Here is a 27,688-nt window from a genome sequence, read left to right as displayed (position 1 = left end):
ATTAAGCTATAGGCCACCGAATGGGTAGAGAGAACAGGAGACAAGGAGGATAGTATAAGCGACTTAGCCAATCGGGGCATGGTACTTCTTTTTCTCTTATTTCCTAGTTGTTGCCAGTGTCTGAATAAGGTTCTGTAATATAGTAGACACGGTTGCTTGTAACTAATTGGGTTTACCACGTGAGCTAAGCGAGCTCAGGAGATCCACCAAATTCCACCTGTAGAAGAAGAAGAAGAAGAAGAAATCGATTGAAACCAAAACCCCCCCCCACCGTGACCCGAACAATATCCTTATATTGCTATTTCCCTATTTAAATCGCTTTTATTATATCTACTATCTAGGGGTCGTTCTTATATTTATACTCTATTAATTTATTAATTTCTAATTTATTCCTATTAAGCTCCATATTTAGAAATATAGGGTATAGTTTCTTAAAGCATTTAGGGGGTAGTAGAATTTATAATTAATTTATAATCCGTTCGTTAGAGGCGTTGGTAGGTAAATTCTATAATTATTATATTAATAAGTTAAGCTTCTAATTAAGTTTACTAGGTTAGTATATAATCTTAAAGTTAAATTATAGGAGGTATTCGGCCTAATAAATTTAGTGCTATATTAATTACTTTATAGTTATAAAGTACTATAGGTTTTTATAGTTCGTTAATATATATATTAAGAATAATAATCCTTTAAGTTTTAGACGCTATTATTTAAAACACCTAATAATTATAAGCAGTTCCTTATTATAAATCTTATAGTTTAATTTAATAGGAGTAAGTTTTTAAAAGAGAAAGGCTACTAAATATAGCTCACTATTCTTATTATATTGCGATAATACTCCTCCTAGTATATAATTAGATAAGTATATTTTAATAATATATTTAAGGTCCAGATTAAAGTAGTTATAAAATAATATTTTAGGTCATTAAAAGCTTATTTATATTTAATAGTCTATTTGGGTTATATATTTTTCCTTATTAAGTTTACTAATAGCTAAATAATTTTTAAAAAGTAATTAATAGAAATTTGCAAATCCTAAAAATCCTTAAATATCTTATATACTACTAGGACTTTCCCAGTTTATAATTATAGTAATTTTCTTAGGATCTATTTTAATTCCGTTATAGGATATAATTAGGCCTAAGTACGTAACTTTAGACGTGTAAAACTTATATTTCTTAATATTATATTATAAGCCCGCGTCTTACAGGCGTTTAAGGACTATTTAGATATGCTTTTAATACTTAAAAAGTAAAAATAAATAAATAAAGATATTATTAATATACGCGGTAATAAATATATTAAGGAATTCGTAATGTATATTATTAATATATTACTAAAACGTACTAGGACCGTTTTTATACTAAATAGCATTACTAGGTATTTAAAAAGTCCCTATTATATATAGAAAGCCGTATACTTTTTATCTCCTTTATAAATATAGATTTAATTAAAGGCAGTAACTATATTAAGCTTTATAAAGTATTATACTTTTACTAAATAGTTAAATATTTTTTAAAGCAGAGGAATTAGATATTAGTTTTAAATTATAATTATATTTAGGGCTTAATTAATATAGAACCTTAAGCCTCCTTTAGGTTTTATTGGTTACACAAGGTAATATCACGTAGCTACGGTTCGTAGATAGTATGATGGTTGTTGTTCTTGTTGATATAGAAAGCAAAGGATCGTAAGGATCGCAGTGCCTAAGTAGGGGGCTAATAAGTCACCATAAGGGTAACTAATCAGAGACGCGCGACCGCGTACCTCTGTCCATATATTCTAACACATATATTCCGACACTAGCAGTTCTTTCTTTATGCTTGTGGTGCTGCAGAAAGGCAGCAAGGCAGCAAGGCAGTAAGGTGTCGGTTTAGCTGGAGGTGGAAGTAATAGAAGTCGGTTGGCTGCAGGCAGGGCAGTAAGGGTCTATTGTAATAGCAGTACAATACCAGCGACGAGTCGTTTAGGCGGCAGTATAATGCCGGCAACGGGGTCGTATTCTAGGGAGCAAAGCTCTACCTAGTCCTGTTCGGGTTATTCTTATCAGCACAACGGTAATCGGGATCGCATATATATCAGCACGATCGTTCAGTTGGTAGATCGCAGGCGTATCAGCGCGATCGGTATCGTAATAGTAGGCATAGCGGCGCTATTAGTTTGTCAATGGTATATGGCAGTACGGTACGGACTTATAGTTATTATCATATAGCAGTGCGGTGCCAGTATAGGGTCGGTTCCATAGGCAGATTGGCATAGAGTCTTATCATCGGATTCGTAGCTACCATAGATACTAGCAGTTCTTTCTTTTGTAGATTGCCTGCGTGACTATGCCGTTCCAACCGCTCCCCCCCCCCTATATTACTCTCTCTTCACGGTACCCTCCATAAGAACTTCCTGTCTAGATTACGCTGGTAGCCACCTTTATAGCTACCTTGGGAACTACAGGAGTCTTAGAATTCCCCTTCACGCTAAATCTTCTAAAGCTTAATAAATGTTTGTAGAGAAGTAGAGGCTTATTGCGGAGATTACTGCGGAGATTACTGCGGAGATTACTACGGAGATTGCTGCAGAGGTTACTGCGGAGGTTCTTACAGAGGTTCTTGCGGAGGTTCTTGCGGAGGTTCTTGCGGAGGTTACTACAGAGGTTGCTTTGGAGCTTGTTGCGGAGCTTAATGCGGAGCTTGTTGCGGAGCTTAATACGGAGCTTAATGCGGAGCTTAAGGCACGGGTTAAGATACGGCAGCCTAAGGAACTTAAGGTGTTGCTTATGGCTGTCCGTTGTTAGGATTCCCTCAAGAGTTAAGCTTCTTTATAGCGCGTAGTTGGTGCTTAATCTCTTACGGAGTCCATTTATGTTCTTCTTTTACATTAAGAACTTACTTCTGAATATTGTTTCCAATATTACCCCTATCTATAGGGACAAATACTCCTTTCTCCCAAAGGAAGTCTCGAAAATCTTAAATAATATAAATATTACCAAGTGCCTAGGTGTTGGCAGTCCATCCCATAAAATCCTCCCTAAAATATTCCTACAGCTATAAATCGGCGTAGTATCTACTTTGGTAAAATAGAATACGGTATAAGAGAAAGCCGTTAACTTGTTTTGCGGTATAAGTTATTATGTTAATAGTAAATTCGTCCTAATTTTCGTCGATAAGTTTCGCGTATAAAGCTACCCCTAGTGGTAAGGAGTCTTCCCAGTTATTTAAGGTAGGCGTAGCCATGTTTTTAGAGGGAGGGAAGTATTATTAGTATAGGGATTATCGTTTAGTACGCGTTCGTTGTTTGGTACGCGTTCATAACGTATATTTGCGATTATAGGGCTTAGGGCCAGTTCTGGCCTTAAATCGCGAAGACTCGTAAAGCGTATTGTTCTGCGTAATAGACGCAAGAATCTATAATCTGGGAAAGGCTTAGGACCAGTTCTGGCCTTTAGATTCTTAGATTCGTGGAAGAGTTCTATTTAAGGTTTAGGACCAGTTCTAACCTTAAAAGACAGCTCCCTTTAGCACGAGTAGCACTAGTACAGTGGCTTATCTCTTCTTAGTGGAATACCTAGCTACTCTATAGTATAACAGTAAAGTTAACTACTAATTAGTGTTGGTTACACAAGGTGATATTACGTAGCTACGGTTCGTAGATAGTATAATAGTTGTTGTTCTTGTTGATGTAGAAAGCAAAGGATCGTAAGGATCGCAGTGCCTAAGTAGGGGGCTGATGAGTTACTATAAGGGTGACTGATCAGAGACGCGCGACCGCGTACCTCTGTCCATATATTCTGACATATACATTCCGACAGGTTTCTTAATAAATAGTATAAGTAAGGTAAATAGTAATTAACTAGGGCAAATAAATCCTTTCTCTACGTGCTCTTTAAGGTATTATTATATTATAAGCAGCTCTTCTTGCAATATACCGTATAATAGGTTAAACTTTAGCGTTATACTAGGTTTAAGTTTTATTTTAAAATTATACTTATTTTAATATAGGGATAGTTAGTTTATAAATTATTTCTTAAACGTATTAATTAAATTATAATATTCTTTAAGTATAAAAGGTTAGGGGTTAATATATTACTTTAGTTCTAACGCCTTTTTAATATCTTTTAGTGTTATAGTAAAGATTTTATAGTCTTATTTTTTTGCTAATAAATAAAAGGGTACATATAAAATTTAAGGGGTTTTAATATATTATCTTCGCATTCTTTACCGCGATTAGCAATTATAACTTTATTATATTAGTTTAGGGTTTATAGTAGGGGTAATTTATATTATATTAAATTTAAATAGTTATATATATATTTATAGGGCAAGTAGTATTTTAAGTAATAACTTTAGCAATAGGTTATACGGAATTTTAGTATTTCTTTAACCCAGCTAATTAAAGGATTATATTATTTTAGCTATCCGTATCTAAGTATTACTTTATAATACTTTAAGGGTATTATAAATAGGGAAACGTATTTAAGGTATTTGCCTATTTATATCTTTATAAGAGTATAGTGCGTTAGTTTACTATATATTAAAGGCTTACTATTAAAGCCTTATAGGCCTTAGAGCTTATTAAGTTTCTTTAAATTTAAGTATTAGGTTTTTACGTAGTTCGTATTAATAAAGCCTATATTAGTAGCTCCGCTATCTATAAGGATTTATACTTCCTTCTATTTTCTAAGTATTTAAATTTTACTAAGTATATTAAGGGAGTTATATTATATATCAGCGCTAAAAGAGCCTAGACACTTATACTCTTCCACTTTTTATCTTAAAGCATAACTTAGCCCTAGGATAATTTATTTTCTAAATTAACTAAAGGTAAGATACTTTATAGCAATTAAGTATAATTTATAAAATAAGTATAATTTAAGGACTAAGAGGAACTACATTAGACCTTTTTAAAAGGGTAAGTTTAGTAATTTCTTTAAATATATACCTTTTTACTACATCTAAAGCATTCTCTATTTATAGCTTATATTCTTTATTTATTAGTTCCTAAGGGTATATAAGATTAAGTAGTATTAAGGTTGTTGGTATTACCTAGGGGTACTGCAATTGCAATATAAGGTAACTGGTTCTTTATTTGTGTTCTTCCTCTCATCTACTAAAAGAGAAAGAAAGGGGTAGTAAAGGTCGGGCTATCTATCGGGCCGTAGGTGGTCAGGTGACCTACGCTACGCTATACGGCCCCTGCCGCATACGCTCTGCGCGTAATACAATTTATAACCTCTACTTGTGCAGATAAAGGTCTATAGGGTTATATATAGGGCTTTTTAGTTTTAAAGACGGATCGCGCTTTAGGGTATATATTAGATTTATAAAGTTTTAAATATAAGGTATAGTTAGCTTTAGGGAATGAGTTTATTTATTATATTAAAGGTCCTTATTAATTTATTAACATATTATAGTAAATTTGGGTAAGTCCTTTAGCAGTTTTCTATCTACTAACTATACTCTAATTTTATCTAAAATAGCTTAATAGAGAGCAGTAACTTTAGCGGCTTTATTTTAATCTAGTTTACTAATAAAGCTTAAAAATTCTAAAAAGAAGCTAGTAAAGTCTCAGTTCCGTTATTATAGGGTTTTAGGTTTGGTAATAGCTATATATTTACGGATAATATTATTATATATTTATTCTAATAGAGAGATAAAGATTTAAAATTAACGAAGGTATTATTATAGAAGAATGGGTCTATATTTTATATAGCGTCTTTACTTAAATAAGATATTCCATAGCTAATCTTGCTAGCTTTAGTAGGGTATTAGTTATAGTTTATTAAAAGTTTAAAATAGAGCTTAGTTATAAAGGGACGTAGGTTATTTTAATTTTTATTAAATATTAAAGGGCTAGAAAGCTTTTTAGATTTTATAATAGGTATTAGGTTTATTATAGGTACGGGTTAAGCTACTATTACTAGTTTAGGGTTTATATTTAATAGGTCGGGTTTATATATAGTTATTTTAATTTTATTTATAGGTGTTGCTATTAGGGTCTCTATTATAAGTACTTTAAGGTTATAAAGTTCTTCGCGAATTGCTCCCATTAATTGCTAGTACTAAGCTTCTAATATCGCTTACTATTAGGCTAAAGCATCCGTAAAGGACTGTTGTATTATAGTTAACGCAGAAGGTTTAAGTTCGTTTACTATTTTAATAGTAGTTATTTTAATGTAACGTAATATAAGGGCGCGGAGAGACTTTAGGGAAGATTTAAAGAAATAATATAAATTTTATCTAAATCTAAGGGTATATAGCTCTTGCTAAGAATAAGACGTTGTATAAAGAAGAGAAAGGAATAATAAGAGAGTTATATATTAAATAGTTAGGGGTCTTAATGGTCGATGCGTACGTATGTATATACGCAGTCTTTAACTAACTTTAGTAAAATTTAATACATTTAGCAGACAATTGTTACACTAATCCCTAAAATCTAAGCAAACTTGTTCTAAAAAGCTAATATAAACTATAGCCTATGGTCCAATATAATAGTATCTAGTAGTTTATAAATTTAGTAGATATAGTAAATATATAATTAGGCCGCCTCTTTAGCATCAATATTCTTATAATAGGGGATTAAAAAAGGGCGTTTGCCAAAATGGTTAACTAGGATTATAACTATATTATACCCGTTATAGTCTACTAGTAGTTTATAAAAGTTTATAAAGATATACTACTAGGGGCGTTTTAGTATTAAAAGTAGCTTTAATAATCCTAGGGTCTTATCTCGTAGAATTATAAACCTATAATAGTTATTGCAATTCCGTATATAACGGTTAATATTTATAACTATTTTAGGCCAGTAATAGCGGTTACCAATAATTTTATAAGTCTTATTCTGTCTAGGGTAGGTTATAAAAACCTAGGTATGTGCTTTAGTAATAAGCTAAGTCCGTAAGTTCTATTTATCTACTATTACTAACTATTTCTAGTAAAGTAGTCCACTTTTAAGGGACTATAGGCTAGTAACGTTCTTTGCCTTTTTATGGTACTCCTATAGAGAAGGGGCCGTACGGTTTACTTATAGTAGTTTATTAATTAGGTTAAATTCTATGGGGTTAATGGGATATATCTTAGCGCTTAAAGATTTAGTACTTAGTTCTTCCCATATCTAAGGGTTAAGGTACTCTAGTTATAGTAGTATCTAGATCTATAATAAGATTTTTACGGCCATCTAGTTATTTAGGTCCTATTTATATCTGTTACGGGACGGGGCAGTAGCTACAAGACGTATGTATTTGAGGAGTCTATAAGACGTTGCGCGATCGATCGTAAGGGTCGAGGGCGTAAGGAGGTGATATACCTACGTGTAGCTGACATAAGCTGTACGCGAGGTGTACGCGAGAGCACGGGGCTCTTCTATGGAGGCCCCTGCGGTGGGGTTCTGTGACACTACCCCCCCTCCTATAGAGGCGGAGCTTCGGCGATGCTGTGGTTACTATATATATGTAGAAGGGACACTTAGGGTATAGAAAAGAAGAAAGGGGGGTATCGCTAAAGGCTTAAAATAACGTCATATAATAAGGCTTAGCATCTAAGAATTTAACTAATTAGACAACTTTGACCGCCGGTTAAAGTTTCTGGATATCTTAACGATATTCCGGTTATATAATCGCACTTTACTACAATCTGATAGTAATCTAACGGTAATTTGCCTCTACATAGCAATATATAACGGTTTAACTCTATAAGGGCTCCCATAGAGGATTAGGTATAAAATCTCTACTTAGGCCCGGTTTCTGTGGGTTCGCGTAGTAAAAGTCGCTAATTAGATCCTTTACATTTTTAAAGTCTTCCCATAGTTGCCATTCTGGCTAATCTATGTTAAATCCTATATATATAGCTCTGTAGTAAAGCCATCGTCCTCTGCCTTTACTAAAGTATTTAGAGTTAATAATTTGTTTAACGGTCCACTCCTTATAGTTCTTGTCTTTGTTCTTATCTCGGATTAGTACTAGTAAGGGTTTAGGCTGTGTCTGCCCCAATAAGGGGTTAGGCTGGTGAAGGTATAGTAGCTATGGGTAAAATATAGGCTATATCCCGTGGGTGGCTAGGGCAGGTAGGAGCTCTAGCTTGTATACGGCTCCCCTATTAATAACTTATTTAATTAGGTAGGGGCTGAGGTTCTTATAATTGAGTGACTTTATAGGCCTCTGTATAGAGATATTATATATATCTAGCTATACCTAGTCGCCAATACGCATCTCTAGTGGTGGCGTTCTATAACGGTTAGCGAAGTAGGCCTGCTTTGCTTAAGCCTAGGCTATTTCTCCCTTATAGTAGTCGAGTAGATTTTTTATATAGTCTGTATGCTAGTTAGTAAGTAGTATTTTAAGGCGTTTTCTATATAGCAGTTTCTTATTAATAGGTTCTGGTAGTTCTATGCTAGATTGGGGGTGATATCCCTTATTCGCGAAGAACGGGGTAAGTCCTATAGTAGTTAAGACGTAGTTATTTACTGCGAATTTACCTAGTAGGAGGTAATCTACCCAGTTATTTTAACTATAGGCGACTACCTGTTATAGGTACGCTTTTATACTAGCATTAGCGTTTTCTGGTTACCTAGTAGTTTCGTAGTAAAAGGATATAGATATCTTAACGGAGATGCTAAGGCGTTAGCAGATTTGTCTCTATATATTAGAGCCAAACTATATACCTTGGTCGGACGTAATCAAGTTAGGTAACCTATGTAATTGGTAAATTTCGCGGAGAAAGGCGTTAGTGATATTGCTAACGGCTACGCCTTTGGTTAGGACGTAGTGGCGCTCTTTTATAAGTCGGCATATTATTATAAGGATGTTCTTATAGGTACGGCTATGTTGCTTATAGGGTAGTAGGTTAATAATGAAATCTATAGCGATATCTGCCTATCGTTATATAGGTACTGGTAGAGGGTATAGTAGTCCTTAGTACTTTATATTAAAGGCCTTAGCGCGCTTATAACCGTAGTAGGCGCCTATAAAGTGTTTAACTAAGTCTATCATTTTAGGCTAGAAGTAGTATCGGCTAAGAAGCTTATAGGTTCCTCCTCTGCCTAGGTGGCCGCTTAATTGGAGGTTATAGGCCATTTAGATTAGTTGCCGTTGTAGATTTTCTAAGTTAGGGATAAATAGACGGCCTTTATAATAGAGCCTGTTTTCTTTTACTTTTAAGGCTGCTATATTAATCTAGCCTAAGCTTTGGAGTTTAGTTGGCAGCATATGGGCGTTAGCGGTCTTTGCGGTAATAAGTTAATGCAGTAATAGGTTAATAGAGGTGTTATATGCCGTAGTAATAAGCTTGTTGATTTTAGGAGGTAATTCTAGTTCTATGGTATAGAGCTGAGGTATAGTTGGCTCTATTGTAAGTAGTATACCTAGGGCCAAATTCCGTGCTTTTAGGATTGTTTATTGTTAGAACTGGTTGCGGGGGTTATCTTTAGACTAAGGAAGGTCTTATAAGCGGCGTATTAGGCTATTAGGCTTAGTACCTTATACTCCTAGCCTATATATGATTTTGAAGTTAAAACTAGAGAGGAACTCGTTCTAGCGTGCTTGGTGTTGGTTTAGCTATTTTATAGTTATAAAGTACTTAAGGTTGTGATAATCTGTAAGGACTTTAGTTGGCTAGTTAGGTTCTGCTAAGGAGAGTTCCGGTTGGAATTCCTTAAACGCTTATATAATCGCGAGAAGTTCCTTATTATAGATCTTATAGTTATATTCTTATAGTATAAGCTTAGATAAATAGAATGCGACTAGGTGGAGGAGACTGTTATCGCCTATCTAGGAGAGGACGCCTACGTTAACGTGGTCTAAGGAGTTAGTTTTGAGATAGAGTTGTTATCCTGGTATAAAGTAAGCTAGGATAGGTGCTTTGGTAAAAGTATCTTTAAGGTCTTAGAACGCCTTCTCGCATTTAGGCGTCTAGATAAAATATAAATATGTTTTTCTTCCTTTTATAGAAAGGCCCTTTGTTCGCATTATTGCTATAAATAGTGCTATAACACCCGAGAAGTTGTATATAAATTTTTAATAGAAGTTAGCGAAACCGAGGAAAGCTTATACGTCTTTAATGCAGTTAGGGGTTTACCATTCGGTAATTATGCGTACCTTCTCGGGGTCTATATAGACACCCTTAGTAGTAACGATTAGTCTAAGGTATTTTACTTCTATAACTAAGAATTCGCACTTCTTTAAATTAATATAAAGTCCTGCGTCCCTAAGGCGCTATAGGACCTTTTAAACGTGCTCGGTATGCTTAGAAGGGTTATTACTATAAATAAGTATATCGTCCAGGTACGTAGAGTAGAAGTCGTTAAGGTAGTCCTATAAGGCGTTATTAATATAGCTTTAGAAGCTGCCTGGGCCGTTATATACGCTAAAGGGCATAACAGTATATTTAAATTGGCTAAAGCGCAATACGAATGCGGTTTTCTATTTATCACCTTCTTATATTTGGAGGCGGTTAAAGGCGGCAATAATATCGAGCTTAGTATAGATTTTGGCTTAGCTAAGCCGCTTAAGAGTCTTACGTATAAGCGGTACGGGGTATTGGTTCTTAATCGTAATAGCGTTAAGTCCTCTGTAGTTAACGCAGAATCGAATACCTCCTTCTAGCTTCTTAGTAAGGAGAATGGGGGCGGCTATTAGGGATATGCTGGGGCGAATAAACCCTTTATTAAGGTGTTCGTCGATATACTTTTTAATAACTAGAAGTTCGTCTTTTAATATTAGGTAGGGTCTCTTATAGGGTGGCGTTTTTCCTTATTTAATATTAATGGCATAGTTATTAGGTTAATGTAGGGGGAGTATATCTATACTCTTTTGTGAGCACACGTTAATAAAGTCATGGTACCTCTTAGGGAGGAGCTTATAGAGTTCCTTGTTAGTAAGTCCTTTTTTAAGCTTTATAAACTTCTTAAAGTCTAAAGGTGAAAGTCCGTAGAGTTTTGCGGGGGTATTGTTTTCTAGGAGGTCGACTATATCTATCCTGTTACTATAGAGGACGTAATCCTGTTCTTTATTAAGCTTATATAGTTATAATTAGGAGGCTACGGTAATGGTCTAGCCTTTCCTACGTGCTATGCGGTAGAAGGCCGCGGCACTTATATAGTGGTAGTTGGTCGTGGGTAGGGTAATAAGGGGTTCCTTGGGTTGGTATCCTAGGGAGTAGATAGAGGCGGCTAGGCCATGTCCTAGGTAGGTCTCTCTATAGTATTTAGAGTTAAAGGTTACTTCTTTCTTTTTCTAGTTAATGGCGGGGTTATATTGTTTGAGCTAGTTTATTCTAAGGATAATAGGGTAGTTAGTAAGTGGTGTAATATAGGCCCAGAGTTCTTCTTGGTGCCCATTTATATCTAGGTAGAGTTATACTATGTGGGTAATCTTCTATGCGGTATAACTACTGTTGGCGAGTTATAGGGCGCGGGCTTTGGTAAGGGGTAAGGTAGGTAGGTTATAAGTATATATAAATTGGGTATCTATAAATTTATTAGTAGCTCCGCAATTAATTATAGAACGGCTTTTATATTGTTTTTTGGCAGTAGTTCCTATTATGGGTAAAACTATCTGTTTCCGTCTATTTATCTTTACTAAGTTATCTATTAAGTAGGCCGATATATAGATCCCCTTATTATTAGGGCGTCCTAACCTGTGACTTAGGGCTGGGACTTGGCGTTTTCCGTTTCCGTATCCGACTTTACCGCTGTTGCTGCGTCTTTATCTTATACAGTAGTGGCACATAGCAACGTATTTAGTGTTTAAGGTATTAGGTTAGGTATTAGGCGGCGGCTACTAAACCTAGCTATTAGGTAGTTTAGGCTATAGCTATAATAGCCTTCTTAACGATATCTATAGTAACGCTTTAGCTTCTAGAGTAGCTCGCGTTCTTCGTTTAGTAGCTTCTGCGGGAAGGTTGGTATAGAAAGGTCGATATTAGGACTAGTAGTATTACTTAGGGTAGTAGGCGTTGGTAGTTTAGTAGGTCTGGAGGGCTTCTATAGGGAGGTCTTTGGGCGGGGGTTTATAGTAGTAATCTGATTTAGTTGTCGTTTAATCTTCTGTATAGCTGCTACTATATTATAAACATTATTGTAGTTGTGGCTGGCGGCTGCGTAACTAAGGCGATAAGTGACTTTTTTAAGGAGATCTTCCTGGTCTTTAGTATTGTCTTAGGTAAGGGCTCCGGTGTATTCCTAGAATTTAACATAGAACTCATTAAATAATTCGGTAGGGCTTATCTTTAGGGCACGTAGTTTAGCTTAGTTGGTAGCTAGTAGGTCGTAGTTGCGGTATATTAGGTTGAGATCATTAAGGACTTCTTAGTAGGACTACTACTTCTAGGGGCTATTGGTCTCCCATTAGGCGAAGAGTCTATTAAATGGTGTACCCTTTATTCGCCCAATAATGTAGCTAATCTTAGTGTCTTCTATAGGAAAAAGGCAGGCGCTCTAAGTTAGTTTTTTATGGATTTGTATCTTTTAGTAGCTATATTCTTTGCGGTCTCCCTAGAAAACTAGGGGATTAGGGTAATGTATATTAGACCCTACAGTAGCAGCTTAGGTTTAGTCGTTATAGCTTTTGTTATTACTTTAGTAGGGGTTCCTGTTAGGTAAGGCTGCTTAGCGCTAACCCTCTATTAAGCGTTAAGTAGGTGAAGTTGCTAAGGGCGTAGAGACTTAAGTGGTGTTGTATATAGTAGAGAGGTATCTAGTGTTATTATAAATGTGCTTATTAAGCTGAGATTGTAGGTATTTAATTGTGCCTTCTCTTTTAGTAACTGTAGTAATAAGTGCAATTTTAGCCTTCTTTAACTGTTAGACGTTGCGTTTAGACATGTAGAGGTCGTTTTCGGTTTCTTAACGCGTGTTATTGGCGAGCGCCTCGCGAGCTTATAGGTCTTAGATAATATCGCGATCTTAAGCAATATACATCTCGGCTTATATAAGCTTTAGGTAGTAGTTCTATAGAAGGCGGTAGTATTTATTAGATTCTCGTGCTACTATTTTTGCGAATATCTTAGCGTTTTATATTTTGATTTTAATAGGTAGTAGCCCTTCCGCTTACTTATCCATAGTTATATAGTTAATAAAAGATAAGACATTATTGGTGTCTATCTCCTTAGGGGTTAAGGCTAGGGCTAATAAATCGAATTCTCCTGGGATTAATTGGCGTCGTAGGTTAAGTATAGGTATTAGATTGTTCTTTAGGTTTAATATAATAGCTAGTAAGGAATATTGTCTTACTATTATAGGTTCCTTGGAAGTATAAAGTGAGGTAACTTATAGGCATACTGCTTTTGGTAGCGCCTGTAGTATTATAGAGACGTAGAATTAGTTGTAGGCTAGGTGTTAGTGGTAAAAAGGCGCAACGTAATGTCACGGGACGGGGCAGTGGCTACAAGACGTATGTATTCGAGGAGTCTACAAGACGTTACGCGATCGATCGTAAGGGTCGAGGGCGTAAGGAGGTGATATACCTACGCGTAGCTGATATAAGCTGTACGTGAGGTGTACGCGAGAGCACGGGGCTCTCCTATGGAGGCCCCTGTGGTGGGGTTCCGTGACAATATCTTATAAGAGCGTCCGTATAGTTAGTAGCGCCTAGCCTATATATAATTAGGAAATTAAACTAGGATAAGACGTCTACCTAGCGTGCTTGCTAGGCTATAAGGGCCTTAGTTATTATAAAGTATTCTAGGCCTTATAATTTAAGACTACCTAAATAGGCTTAGGAGCCCCCTTTAGCTATATACGTTAGTGCTAAAAGCTAAAGATAATAGCTAGCATTTCTTTATTATAGATAGGGTAATTTAGCTTAGTATTTACTATAGTCTTTAAATAGTATATAATAGGGTACTATTTCCCGTCCGGTTACTTCTGGGAAAAGACGCTAGCTATAGCACTATCTAAGGCATTAGTTTCTAGCATTAAGGGTTATTTTAGGTAGAAATAGGCGAGTAAGGGGGCTAAAATTAGCCGCTCTTTAAGCTTATTAAAAGCCTTCCTATATACGGTATTAAAATTAAAGGGTTAGTCCTTTTTAGTAAGGCAGTTAAGAGGTTAGGCAATCCTATTATAGTTCTTAATAAAGTATTAGTAAAAGTTATAAAATTCTAAAAATAATTATACTCCCTTTACGGTCCATAGGGGTTCCTATTAGTTAATTACTACCGTTTTTTCTAAGTCGGCTTTAATTCCATCTATACTAATAATAAATCCTAAGTATTTTATACGCTTAACGCTAAACTCTAACTTCTTAATATTAACCTAGAGCCTAGCCTTGCGGAGCCGTTATAAGACTTTACGGATATACTCCTTATATTTAAGCTTATTCTTAGAATAAATTATTATATTATCTAGGTAAGCTATATAGAAGTTATTAAGGTAGTTAAAGAGTATATTATTTATATACCGTTAATATATAGCTAGTCCGTTAGTTAGTCTAAAAGGAAACACTTTATATTTATATAATCCGTAATAGGTCTAAAATATAATAAGGTCCTTAGATCTGGGATCTATCCTAATTTAATAAAAGGCCTATTATATATTAAGCTTTATAAAAACTTTAGCTCTACTTATTTAGGCTAACGTTTCCTTAAGTAAGGGTAGTAGATAACGGTCTTTATGGGTTATATTATTTAGTAAGGTTTTTAATATTAATATTGCTAATTAGATTGATCAATATTGTTACTAATTAATATTGGCGAATATTGGCGAGTATTGGCTATATTTGTAATATTTGCAGATCTTCTTAGCACCCCATAAAATTTTTTTACATTAATATTATACGGATAAATTATTAAATATTATAGCTTTTAAAGCAGACTTATTACCTTTTATACCTATATTAGACTCCATTAATATAGAAGAGTTACTAAACTGCTAGTAAAAGAAGACTTTTAACCTATAGATACTAGTTAGTAGGGATTTGCTTCGCAAATTCTATCCCTCCATTATGCTTTGCAGTAGGGGGTAAGCTTTAGGCAGAGTCTTATGTAGAGTTTTAGTAGAGCTTTGTGCGGAGGTTCGCGCGGAGCCTTATACAAAGCCACGTACGGCGTATAGGTGTGTAGACATATAGATATATAGACGTGCGGACGTTCGTATAGGCGTTTATATAGGCAATTAATTAATAAATTAATTAATTATAGAGCCGTTTATATAGACGATTATAGAGTCTTCTAGTATATTAGTGCTGTGTATTAGTAGAGCTTAGAATAGAGTCTCGTGTAGAGCTTCGAGCAAAGCCTCGCGTAGAGCTTTTAAGTAGAGCTTTTAAAGAGTTCCGTATAGAGCCTTAGTAGAGTTTTAAGCAGAGCTTTAAGCAGAGCTTTAAGTAGAGCTTTGAGTGGCTTTAAGCAGCTTTGAGTAGAGCTTTAAGCAGAGCTTTAAGTAGAGCTTTAAGCAGAGCTTTAAGTAGAGCTTTAAGCAGAGCTTTAAGTAGAGCTTAAAGCAGAGCTTTAAGTAGAGCTTTAAGTAGAGCTTTAAGCAGAGCTTTAAGTAAAGTTTGGTTAGAGCTTTAATAGAGCTTCTCTGTATAGACCTTTAAGTAGAGCTTTATATAGGCGTTTGTGCAGGCGTTTATATAGATATTTATAGAGACGTTTATAGAGACGTATTACGGAACGTAGGTAGTAGCTATAGAGCGTATGTGTTTAAGGAGTCTATAAAACGTTGCGCGATTAATCGTAAGGGTCGAGGGCGTAAGGAGGTAATATACCTACGCGTAGCTGATATAAGCTATACGCGAGGTATATGTAAAAGCACGGGGCTCTCCTATAGAGGCCCCTACGGTAGGGTGCCGTAAAACTACCCCCCCTCCTATAGAGGCTGAGCTCCGGTGACGCTATAGTTACTATATATATATAAAAGGGACACTTAAGGTATAGAAAAGAAGAAAGGGGGGTATTGCTAAAGGCTTAAAATAATATTATATAATAGGGCTTAGTATCTAAGAATCCAACTAATTAGACAATTTTAACCGCCGGTTAAAGTTCCTAGACATTTTAATAATATTCTGGTTATATAATCGCACTTTACTATAATCTAACGGCAATTTTCCCTTACGTAGTAATATATAACGGTTTAACTCTATAAGGGCTCCTATAGAGGATTAGGTATAAAATCTCTACTTAGGCCTAGTTTATGTAGGTTTATATAGTAAAAGTCGCTAATTAGATCCTTCGCATTTTTAAAGTCTTTCTATAGTTGCCATTCTAGCTAATTTATGTTAAATCCTGTATATCTAGCTTTATAGTAGAGCCGTCGTCCTCTACCTTTACTAAAGTATTTAGAGTTAATAATTCGTTTAATAGTCTACTTCTTGTGGTTTTTATCTTTATTCTTATTTCGGATTAGTACTAGTAGGGGTTTAGGCTATATCTGCCCTAGTAAGGGGTTAGGCTAATAGAGGTATAGTGGCTATAGGTAAAATATAGGCTATATCCTATGGGTGGCTAGGGTAGGCGGGAGTTCTAGCTTATATACAACTCCCCTATTAATAACTCGTTTAATTAGAGAGGGGCCGAGGTTCTTATAATTAAGTAACTTTATAGGCCTCTGCATAGAGATATTATATATATTTAGCTATACCTGGTCGCCAACACACATCTTTAGTAGTGGCGTTCTATAATAGTCGGTAAAGTAGGCCTACTTTGCTTAAGCCCAGGCCATTTCTCCCTTATAGTAGTTAAGTAGATTTTTTATACGGTCTGCATGCTAGTTAGTAAGTAGCGTCTTAAAGCGTTTTCTATATAGCAGTTTCTTATTAATAGGTTCTAGTAGCTCTATACTAGATTAGGGGTAATAACCCTTATTTGCAAAGAACGGGGTAAGTCCTATAGTGGTTAAGATATAGTTATTTACTACAAATTTACCTAATAGGAGGTAATCTACCTAGTTATATTAACTATAGGCAACTACCTATTATAGGTACACTTTTATACTAGTATTAGCTTTTTCTAGTTACCTAGTAGTTTTATAATAAAAGGATATAGATATCTTAATAGAGATGCTAAGGCGTTAGCAGATTTATCTCTATATATTGGAGTTAAATTATATACCTTAGTTGGATGTAATTAAGTTAGATAACCTATATAGTTAGTAAACTTCGTAAAGGAAGGTATTAGTAACGTTGCTAACGGCTATACCTTTAGTTAGGATATAGTGGCGCTCTTTTATAAGTCGGCATATTATTATAAAGATGTTCTTATAGGTACGGCCGTATTGTTTATAAGGTAGTAGGTTAATAACAAAATCTATAGCGATATCTGCCTATTATTATATAGGTACTAGTAGAGGGTATAGTAGTTCTTAGTACTTTATATTAAAGGCCTTAGCGCGCTTATAACTATAGTAGGCGCCTATAAAGCGTTTAACTAAGTCTATTATTTTTAGCTAGAAGTAGTATTGGCTAAGAAGCTTATAGGTTCCTCCTCTACCTAGGTAGCCGCTTAATTAGAGGTTGTAGGCCATTTAGATTAGCTACTATTGTAAATTTTCTAAGTTAGGGATAAATAGGCGGCCTCTATAATAGAGCCTATTCTCTTTTACTTTTAAGGCTGCTATATTAATTTAGCCTAAGCTTTAGAGGTTAGTAGGCAGCGTATAGGCGCTAGCGATCTTTACCGTAATAAGTTAATGCAGTAATAGGTTAATAAAGATGTTATATACGGTAGTAATAAGCTTATTAATTTTAGGAGGTAACTCTAGTTCTATGGTATAAAGCTAAGGTATAGTTAGCTCTATTATAGGTAGTATACCTAAGGCTAAATTTTATGCTTTTAGGATCGTTTATTATTAGAACTAATTATAAGAGTTATTTTTAAACTAAGGAAGGTCTTATAAGCGGCGTATTAGGCTATAAGGTTTAGTACCTTATACTCCTAGTCTATATATAATTTTAAAGTTAAAACTAGAGAGAAACTCGTTCTAGTATACTTAGCGTTAGTTTAGCTGCTTTATAGTTATAAAGTATCTAAAATTACAATAGTCTATAAGGACTTTAGTTGGCTAATTAGGTTCTACTAAGGAGAGTTCTAATTAGAATTCCTTAAATATTTATATAATTATAAGAAGTTCCTTATTATAGATCTTATAGTTATACTTTTATAGTATAAGCTTAAACGAGTAGAATGCGACTAGGTAGAGGAGGCCGTTATCACCTATCTGGGAAAGGACGCCTGCGTTAACGTAGTCTAAGAAGTTAGTTTTAAGATAGAGTTATTATCCTAGTATAAAGTAAGCTAGGATAGGTGCTTTAGTAAAAGCATTTTTAAGGTCTTAGAACGCCTTCTTGAATTTAGGCGTTTAGGTAAAACGTAGGTGCGTTTTTCTTCCTTTTATAGAAAGGCCCTTTGTTCGTATTAATATTATAAGTAGTGCTACTACGCCTAAGAAGTTGTATATAAATTTCTAATAAAAGTTAATAAAACCGAGGAAGGCTTATATGTCCTTAATATAGTTAGGGGCTTACTATTTAGTAATTATACGTACTTTCTTAGGGTCTATACGGACACCCTTAGTAGTAATAATTAGTCTAAGGTATTTTACTTCTATAACTAAGAATTTATACTTCTTTAAATTAATATAAAGTTCTACGTCCCTAAGGCGCTCTAAAACCTTTTAAACGTACTCAATATGCTTAAAAGGGTTATTACTATAGATAAGTATATTGTCTAGATATACAGAATAGAAGTTATTAAAATAGTCCTATAAGGCGTTATTAATATAGCTTTAGAAGGTACTTAGGCCGTTATATACGCTAAAGGGTATAATAGTATATTTAGATTGGCCGAAGCGTAATACAAATGCGGTTTTCTATTCGTTACCTTCCTATATTTAGAAATAGTTAAAGGCGGCGATAATATTAAGCTTAGTATAGATTTTAGCTTAACTAAGCCGCTTNANNGTCTTACGTATAAGCGGTANNNNGTATNNGTTCTTAATTATAATAGCGTTAAGTCCTCTATAGTTAACGCAGAATTAAATACCTCCTTTTAGCTTTTTAGTAAGAAGGATAAGGGCGGCTGCTAGGGATATGCTAGGGCGGATAAATCCTTTGTTAAGGTGTTTATTAATATACTTTTTTATAACTAGAAGTTTATCTTTAGATATTAAATAGGGTCTCTTATAAGGTAGCATTTTTCCTTATTTAATATTAATGGTATAGTTATTAGGTTAATATGGGGGGAGTATATCTACGCTCTTTTATAAGCATATATTAATAAAGTTATAGTACCTTTTAGGAAGGAGCTTATAGAGTTCCTTATTAGTAAGTCCTTTTTTAAGCTTTATAAACTTTTTAAAGTCTAAAGGTAAAAGTCCGTAGAGTTTCGCAGGGGCGTTATCTTCTAAAAGGTTAACTATGTCTATCTTATTACTATAGAGGACGTAGTTTTATTCTTTATTAAGCTTATATAGTTATAATTAGGAGGCTATAGTAACGGTCTAGCCTTTCCTATATACTATACGGTAGAAGGCCGCGGCACTTATATAGTAGTAGTTAGTTATAGGTGGGGTAATAAGGGGTTTCTTAGGTTAATATCCTAGTAAGTAAATAGAGGCGGTTAGGCTGTGTCCTAGGCAAGTTTCTCTATAGTATTTAGAGTTAAAGGTTGCTTTTTTCTTTTCCTAGTTAATAGTAGGGTTATATTATTTAAGCTAGCTTATTCTAAGAATAATAGGGTAGTTAGTAAGTAGTGTAATATAGGCCTAAAGCTCTTTTTGGTGCCCGTTATATCTAAATAGAGTTATACTATGTAGGTAATCTTTTATATAGTAGAACTACTATTAGCAAGTTATAAGGCGCGGGCTTTAGTAAGGGGTAAGGTAGATAGGCTATAAGTACATATAAATTAGGTATTTATAAATTTATTAGTAGCTCTGCAGTTAATTATAAAATAGATTTTATATTATTTTTTAGTAGTAGTTTCTATTATAGGTAAAACTATCTATTTCCGTCCGTTTATCTTTACTAAGTTATTTATTAAGTAGGCTAATATATAAATCCCTCTATTATTAGGGCGTCCTAACCCACAACTTAGGGTAGGGACTTAGTATTTTCCGCTTCCGTATCCAACTCTACTACTATTACTACGTCTTTATCTTATATAGTAGTAGCGTATAATAACGTATTTAGTATTTAGGGTATTAGGTTAGATATTAGGCGGCGGGTACTAAACCTAGCTATTAAGTAGTTTAGGTTATCGTAATAATAGCCTTCTTAATAGCATTTATAGTAGCGTCCTAGTTTCTAAAGTAGCTTATACTCTCCATCTAGAAGTTTTTACGGAAAGGTTAGTATAGAGAGGTTAATATTAGCTCTAGTGGTACTTAAGGTAGTAGGTATTGGTGGCTTAGTATATATAGGTTTAGTAGGCCTAAAGGGCTTCTATAAAGAGGTCTTTAGGTAAAAATTAGTAGTAGTAATTTAATTTAGTTGTTGTTTAATCTTCTATAGGGCTACTACTATCTTATAAATATTATTATAGTTATAGCTGGCGGCTATATAACTAAGGCAATAAGTAACTTTTTTAAGAAGATCCTTCTAGTCTTTAGTATCGTCTTAGGTAAGGGCTCTAGTGTATTTCTAGAATTTAATATAAAACTTATTAAATAATTTAGTAGGGCTTATCTTTAGGGCTTATAGTTTAGCTCGGTTAGTAGCTAGTAAGTTATAGTCGCGGTATATTAAATAAGATTATTAAGAACTTCTTAGCAAGACTACTACTTTTAGGGACTATTAGTTTCCTATTAGGCAAAGAGTCTATTAAATAGTATACCCTTTATTCGCCCGATAATATAGCCAATCTTAGTATCTTCTATAGGAAAAAGGCAGGCGCTCTGGGTTAGTTTTTTACGGATTTATATCTTCTAGTGGCTATATTTCTTACAGTCTCCCTAAAAGACTAGGGGATTAGGGTAGCGTATATTAAACCCTACGGTAGCAGTTTAGGTCCAATTATTATAGCGTTTATTATTACTGCTTTAGTAGGGGTTCCTATTAGGTAAAGCTACTTAGCACTAACCCTCTGTTAAGCGTTAAGTAGGTAAAGTTGCCGGGGGCGTAAAGACTTAGGTGGCGTTATATATAGTAAAGAGGTATCTAGCGTTATTATAAATATGTTCATTAAGCTAAGATTATAGGTATTTAATTATGCCTTCTTTTTTAGTAACTGTAGCAATTAGTATAATCTTATTTTTCTTTAACTATTAGATATCGCGTTTAGATACGCGGAGGTTGTCTTTAATTTCTTAACGTATATTATTAGCGAGCGCCTTATAAGCTTATAGGTCTTAGATAATATTGCGATCTTAGGTAATACGTATCTTAGCTTATATAAGCTTTAGGTAGTAGTTCTATAGAAGGCGGTAGTATTTATTAGGGTCTTATACTACTATTTTTACAAACATCTCGGCGTCTTGTATTTTAATTTTAATAGGTAGTAACCCTTCTATTTACTTATTTATAGTTATATAGTTAATAAAAGATAAGATATTATTAGTATCCATCTCTTTAGGGGTTAAGGCTAGGGCTAATAAATTAAATTCTCTTGGGATTAATTGGCGTCGTAGGTTAAATATAGGTATTAGATTATTCTTTAGGTTTAATATAGTAGCTAGTAAGGAATATTGTCTTACTATTATAGGTTCCTTAAAAGTATAAAGTGAGGTAATTTATAGACATAGAATTAGTTATAGGCTAAGCGTTAGTAGTAAAAAGGCGCAACGTAATATTTTGGAATGTAGGCAGTAGCTATAGAGCGTATGTATTTAAGGAGTCTACAAGACGTTACGTAATCGATCGTAAGGGTTAAGGGCGTAAGAAGGTAATATACCTACGCGTAGCTAATATAAGCTATACACGAGGTATATGTAAGAGCACGGGGCTCTCCTATAGAGGCCCCTACGGTAGGGTTCCGTGACAGACGTTCGTATAGACGATTATATAGGCAATTATATAGACGTTTAATTAATCGATTGTATAGGCGTTCGTATAGGAGTTTATATAAGCAATTATGCGACATTTATAGAGCCGTTTATAGAGACGATTGTATGGCAACTAGTTATATAGGCGTTCGTACGGCCAATTATAGAACCTTCCTAGTATATTAGTGCTGCGTGTTAATAGAGCTTTAGAGCTCTATATAGGGCTTTAAGCAGAGTTTTAAGCAGAGCTTTAAGTAGAGCTTTGTGCAGGGCTTTTTGCAAAGCTTTAGTAACGCGGACAATCGCAAAAAATCTAACTACCCTTCTACTGCGCCACTATAAAGCTATTATATAACTAGCTACTTATAGATAACGTAGATAGTAGAGTAAAGAGGTTATATTAGAGATATAGAGCTTTAATTATATATAGTTGTAGTATAGTTAGGGGTAGTTAATATTTAAATTAATCGATTTTAGTAAGTGTGAGGTGATAAGCTCCGCACCACTTAGCCACACAAACCTACAAAAGGTAAACGAGTGACTGGCTTGATGCCAGACACGGCTGTGCGGAACAATACATATAGGCGAGGTGACTTCGTCACCTAACAGTAAGGTAGTGCGTGCTAAGATATTTTATAGTGTATAAATACTTCTATACGCGGGAATATATTATAAAACTGCTAATCTATGCCAATAATTTGTATAATATTTATTTTTAAAATAGGTATATTTCTATTATAATAATTTTATCCAAAAATTGCCAATATTCCAATATCGACACTGTAAATATTGACAAATGCCAATATTTTATTGGCTAGATTTTCGCTTATTAAAAACCTTACTAATATTATTTAGCTTATGGTAGTTAATATAAAAGCAAAGTCCTCCGTTTAGCTTTTTAGTAAAGGGAATTAGTAAGGCGAAAGGGACTTAGCTAGGCTTAATAAAGCCCTTATTTAGGTTATTAATAAGGTACTATTTAGTGGCCTATAATTTAGCAGTAGGCTATTAATAAAGGGGGCTATAGCCGAGGGTGGTTTCCTTATCTGGCTTAATTTTAATCTTATAATTATACGGTTAGTAAAGTAGGAGTATATTAAATATTACTTTAGAGAATATATCCTTAAGCTTTAAGCACTAATAGGGCAGTTTCTACTCTACTCTACTTTTTCTTACTTTTAGTAGAAGTAGAACTCCGACTAAAAGGAGAAGGGGTAGAAGGTAGTAATAAGGAGGGTAGAGAGAGCGAAGAAGGGAGGTCCTTCTTTAGCTTCTTTATATAAGTTTCTTTAATAGGGGCTACCTCCTTATAGAGAGCTCTTACTTCTTCTACTAGTCCTTTTAAAACATCGTTTGCCTTCTCTTTTTCTTTTTCTTCTTCTTCTTGTGTAAAGGGATTTTCTCCTAATAGGATACTTCGTGTATAGTACACTAGCTGTTTAACTTATTCTTTTATTTCTTCTCTTTCTTCTTCTTTTTCTTCTAGCCCTTTATAGGCCTGGTTTAGGCTTTCTAAAGTAAAGCTTAGATGTTATTCTGGAGAAATGGAATAGGAAGGTATATTAGCCGTACTATCCGTAGTAGTTGTTAGTTTTATTATCTTTTTTATAGGTTTTTAGTTTTCTTTTTCAGGAGACGACTAAGGATATCCTCTTTTTTTTCCTGTCCTAAACAGGCTAGGAGGAGGAGAAGGAGGAGAAAAGGTAAATATAGACTCTTTATCACTTATTTCTATAGGGGGTTTCTTTTTTTTAACCTATTAGGCCTTAGCATTTTGTATCTTATCCCTTGCACCAATAAGGTCCGTAAGAAGGTGGTCTGTATAAGAGAACACCAAAATCAAGATGCATAAGTATTAAAGCTGTGCTAACGGCTTAGGAGGCTTCTTCTTCGCCTATATATCGTCTATTTAGGGTATTAAATCTATGCAACAAAGTCCTTATTATTAGATTTGCGATTCCGCACTATCTTAGTGCTATATTTAATATCTAAAGTTTGGCCTATCTATAAGAGCCCCTCCGAGATTTATTTTGGTGTTCCTAGCAGAACGCCAACCGCCTATAAAGAAAGCTTTCTGGTTGGTTGCGCACGAGCCACCACTTTACGGACAGAGTTATCGGTGTAAGGGATAGGGGGGTTTCCTAGTTTTTACTATCCTTATACCCTTTCTCCTTACTAATCCTACTAGAAGATTTCTGGGGAGATTAGGCTAAAAGGTAGTAGAAAAACTAGCTCCTATTTTATAGTTTTAGTATTAGTAGTGTAGTAGTATAGATTAGACGTCGCCTACTATCTTAGCATTTTCCTATATTTATAGAGCCTTCAGCTTCCTTTCTTCTTCCCTCTATTATATACATATTACGACCTTATTAGTTATTAAAAATACACTCTTTTCTTCCTTTTTTACTAACTATTTTACTAACTAATTATAACTAACTAATTAACTAACCAACTGACGAATAGACAGATAGACAGATAGCACTATAACTTTCCTATCTTAAAGAGGTCGTACCCTTCTATAGTACGGAGGTCCCTAATAAAAGTTCTTACACCTTCCTAATTAGGAAGTTTGGCTCACCTCCTACTAAAATATTATAAATTTTGTTACTAGAGGCTTAAAACTTGCATTTAAAGCTTTAAATAAAAGGCAATATATAGGTAATTAATTGATTAATTAATAAGCTAGGTGTTTTTAAGGTTACGGGCTTTACGCGACCGTAGGTTCCTACTCTATACTAGCTCCTCTACCGACTCTATAAGGTCCTCTAGTTAAGTAGCAACCTTTTATTACTGCCTTCTTTCTGCTTTTTTGTTAATCGTTTATATAGACGCTTAGTGTTTTAGAGGCTCTAAAGGACGATCTACGGGCGGCTCTAAAAACCTTCCTCTAACGTCTACGGCGGAGGCTATATAGTTACCTACAGCCTCTATAGAGGTAGTAGTAGGGTCCTTCTTCCTTACCCACTTCCTTGTAGTTTAATTAACTATACGCCACCTAATATCTACTAATTAGTGTTGATCCTCCTACCTATCTAGAACCTGTTGCTCCTGCCGCTGCTACTTTTACCGCTAAGGCTCTATAAAGCTAACTTTAAACGTTACCGTCTTTGCATTTCTACCCTTTATATTCAGTCGGTTCTAAAGATTAAGCGGCTAAGAAGAAGAAGAAGGCTTAACGGGTAGCAGAGGCTTAAGGGGAGGCTTATTAGAGGGAGGTTTTAATTAAGTAGGTAGCTAGAGGGCCCATTTAGGTCGATATTAGCGACGCTACTTTGGGTTGTAATTGCTGTGTGGGGGCTCCGGATCTAAAAGGTCGTGCGGTAGTTAAGGTCCTATTTTTATACGCTCCGGAAGCTCTAGCGGCTTAGGCTTACTTAGTAAAGGCTTTATTAAATTAACTTAATTAAGGCTTAAAAGCACCTGCTGTCGCATATAAGTAATAGCCTAGCGCTAATATTAATCTATACGTTTAAGCGCCTTCTAATCGCGTTAATAGTTAGCAGCGCCTTTACAATAGTCGTTGCCTCCTTTATAGCGAATAACCTCTTTAATATAACGTGGAATTCGTTTAATCTAAGCTTAAATTCGCTACTGCTTAAGCTCCTCCTAAGCCTTTTACTATGCTCGCTTAGCTTCTACTCTAGTTTTTAGTGCTCCCTTTTATATAGTAACTTGTTTAAAATAAGCCTAAGCTAGTTTGATTATATTTAAATTAGGTAAATTACTGGGCTAAAGAAGGCGCTAGAGGCCTACTGTATTAAAGTAGATCTATTAATAATGCGATATATAAGATGGAGCTTTATCCTCTTAAATAAGAGTATCTAGGCTATTAATCTAGCACTTAATACTAAAAGGAATAAGAATAGGAAGGAGGATAGTAGTAAGGTAGCGATACTAATTAATGCCCCCTTTCTTCCCGTTTCTCTAGAAAGCGCTATTCTCCTTAGTTATGCGGAATTAAGGCTTTCTACCTAGCTTATTGCGAAGCCTAAGTCGTTGTATACTAGTAGTAAGCTACTAAGCCACGCGAAGCTCTAGCTTAATTACTTTATTAATCTTTTAAAGCTTAATCTTTAAAGCCTTCTTTTCTTATATAGTTTTAGGCCTCTATATATAATAGGGAGCCTTCTAATTATATAAGAACGCGCCCTAAAATATAAACTTAGTAGCTTTAGGAAATCGAGGTTAAATTGCCTTTTTATTTACCTTCTCTTTAGCTAAACACTAGAGCTTATATCCACCTCTTCTATAGCCTAAAATAACGTTAGTTTCGTTGCTCCAGATAACAGCCTTCTAATTATTAATTGTTTAATGCTTATATTGTAAGGTAAACTATAGGCGAGCTTCCTTTATCTCTTATAAAAGGCAAGGCTTCCTTATAGGTTTCGTCTTTTAATATCTATGGCGTTAAAGAACCCGCTAGATAGTTTAAGTAGAGTAGCTACACTCTGTAGTAATATAGGCGTAGGATATAAAATAAGGATATAGATAGGGAGTCTAATGATAGAATAATAGGGTATATTGTACAGTAGACGAATCCTTAAGGGAAAGGAGGCGTCTGAGGTGCGAGGTAAGGAAGGGATTTCCCTAGGTACGTGTAGCGTATATACCTTATAAGCGAGTCGTATACGAGTCGCCTGTGCCTCGCAGCTATATAACTATCTACTTAGGTTTTCACCTAATAATGCCCCCCCCTTTAAAAAGGGTCGTCCCCGATCCTTTATATACTTAAGCCTTAATAAAACCCCATAAAAAACCTTAATAAGGAAAAAATTTGGAGGGGAAAGAGCGTCTTAATTTTGCGCATAGAGAGATAGGTAGTATACTTACGGCGCGAAGATATTAAGGAACTTCGACCGCCGGTCAAAGTTGTCTAATTAGTTAGATTTGGCTTGCTAAAACTTCCCTGCATTTTACTAAGCTAATAGCGATTTATATGCCTAGTATAGAAAATCCTAATTAGTCCATTTAATAGGTAGAGCTAGTAGCTTAATACTATCGCCTAAATTTAGTAGATAAGAAATATTCTAAAAGCTTGCTTATATAGGTAGGTTGCTAGTACCTTATAGGTAGGTTATAGGTTACTTATATATAGCCAGATTTAGGACGGTAAGGCTATATACCTATTAAACCCGCCATTAACCCTTACTTTAGCCTTGCGCTATATAGGCGTAGTGCTATATATACTTTATAAGTAGGTTATAGGTTACTTATATACAGCCAGTTTAGGATAGTAAAGCTATATACCCGTTAAACCCGCCGCTAACCTATACTTTAGCCTTATGCGTTATCTGTATAGTATATGCGTGGAATAGTATAAGTTATTAGTATAGGTTATTATTAGTAGGTTACTAGTGGATTAAAGACCCTAGTTAAAGGACCCTAGTTATAAACGGACCTATTTAGTATAAATTATTAGTATATATTACTACTAGTAGGTTACTAGTAGGTTAAAGACCCTAGTTAAAGGACCTTAGTTATAGACGGACCTATTACCTAACGTATAAATAGTCTATAAAGGTAGTATAGAGTAACGGACTAGGTCTAGAGAGAGTACTTTTAATTACTTTAGGGTTACTAGTAGTGCGCCTATAAGTCGCCTATAAGTCGCCTACGAGTTGCCTATAAGTTACTAGTATAGCTAGGTTGCGTTAAAGTATAGCCTATATAGGATATTAATAAATTAAGCTTCACCCCATATATATACCGCAACTCTTACTATAAGCGTTAGCTTACTCCTTAATCCCTTAAAACGTCCTCTGCCTTTCTTTAATATAGGCTATATCTT

The 27,688-nt window shown here is 34.7% G+C and overlaps 1 protein-coding gene across 1 annotated transcript; it reads right to left on the bottom strand.

The window, feature by feature from the left end:
• Nucleotides 1-13,731: 13,731 nt before the first annotated feature.
• Nucleotides 13,732-18,186, bottom strand: K441DRAFT_556965 (uncharacterized protein; the record flags this gene model as incomplete). The annotated part of the gene is made up of 2 exons (XM_067643353.1): nt 13,732-13,827; nt 18,112-18,186. Coding segments are annotated over 2 exons (171 nt in total), but the record flags the coding sequence as incomplete, so codon positions are not given.
• Between the last annotated feature and the right edge of the window lie 9,502 nt (nt 18,187-27,688).

This window comes from Cenococcum geophilum, assembly GCF_001692895.1.
Source record: "Cenococcum geophilum 1.58 unplaced genomic scaffold K441scaffold_17, whole genome shotgun sequence".
NCBI lineage: Eukaryota > Fungi > Ascomycota > Dothideomycetes > Gloniales > Gloniaceae > Cenococcum > Cenococcum geophilum.
This window is presented reverse-complemented; position numbering and strand designations above follow the sequence as displayed.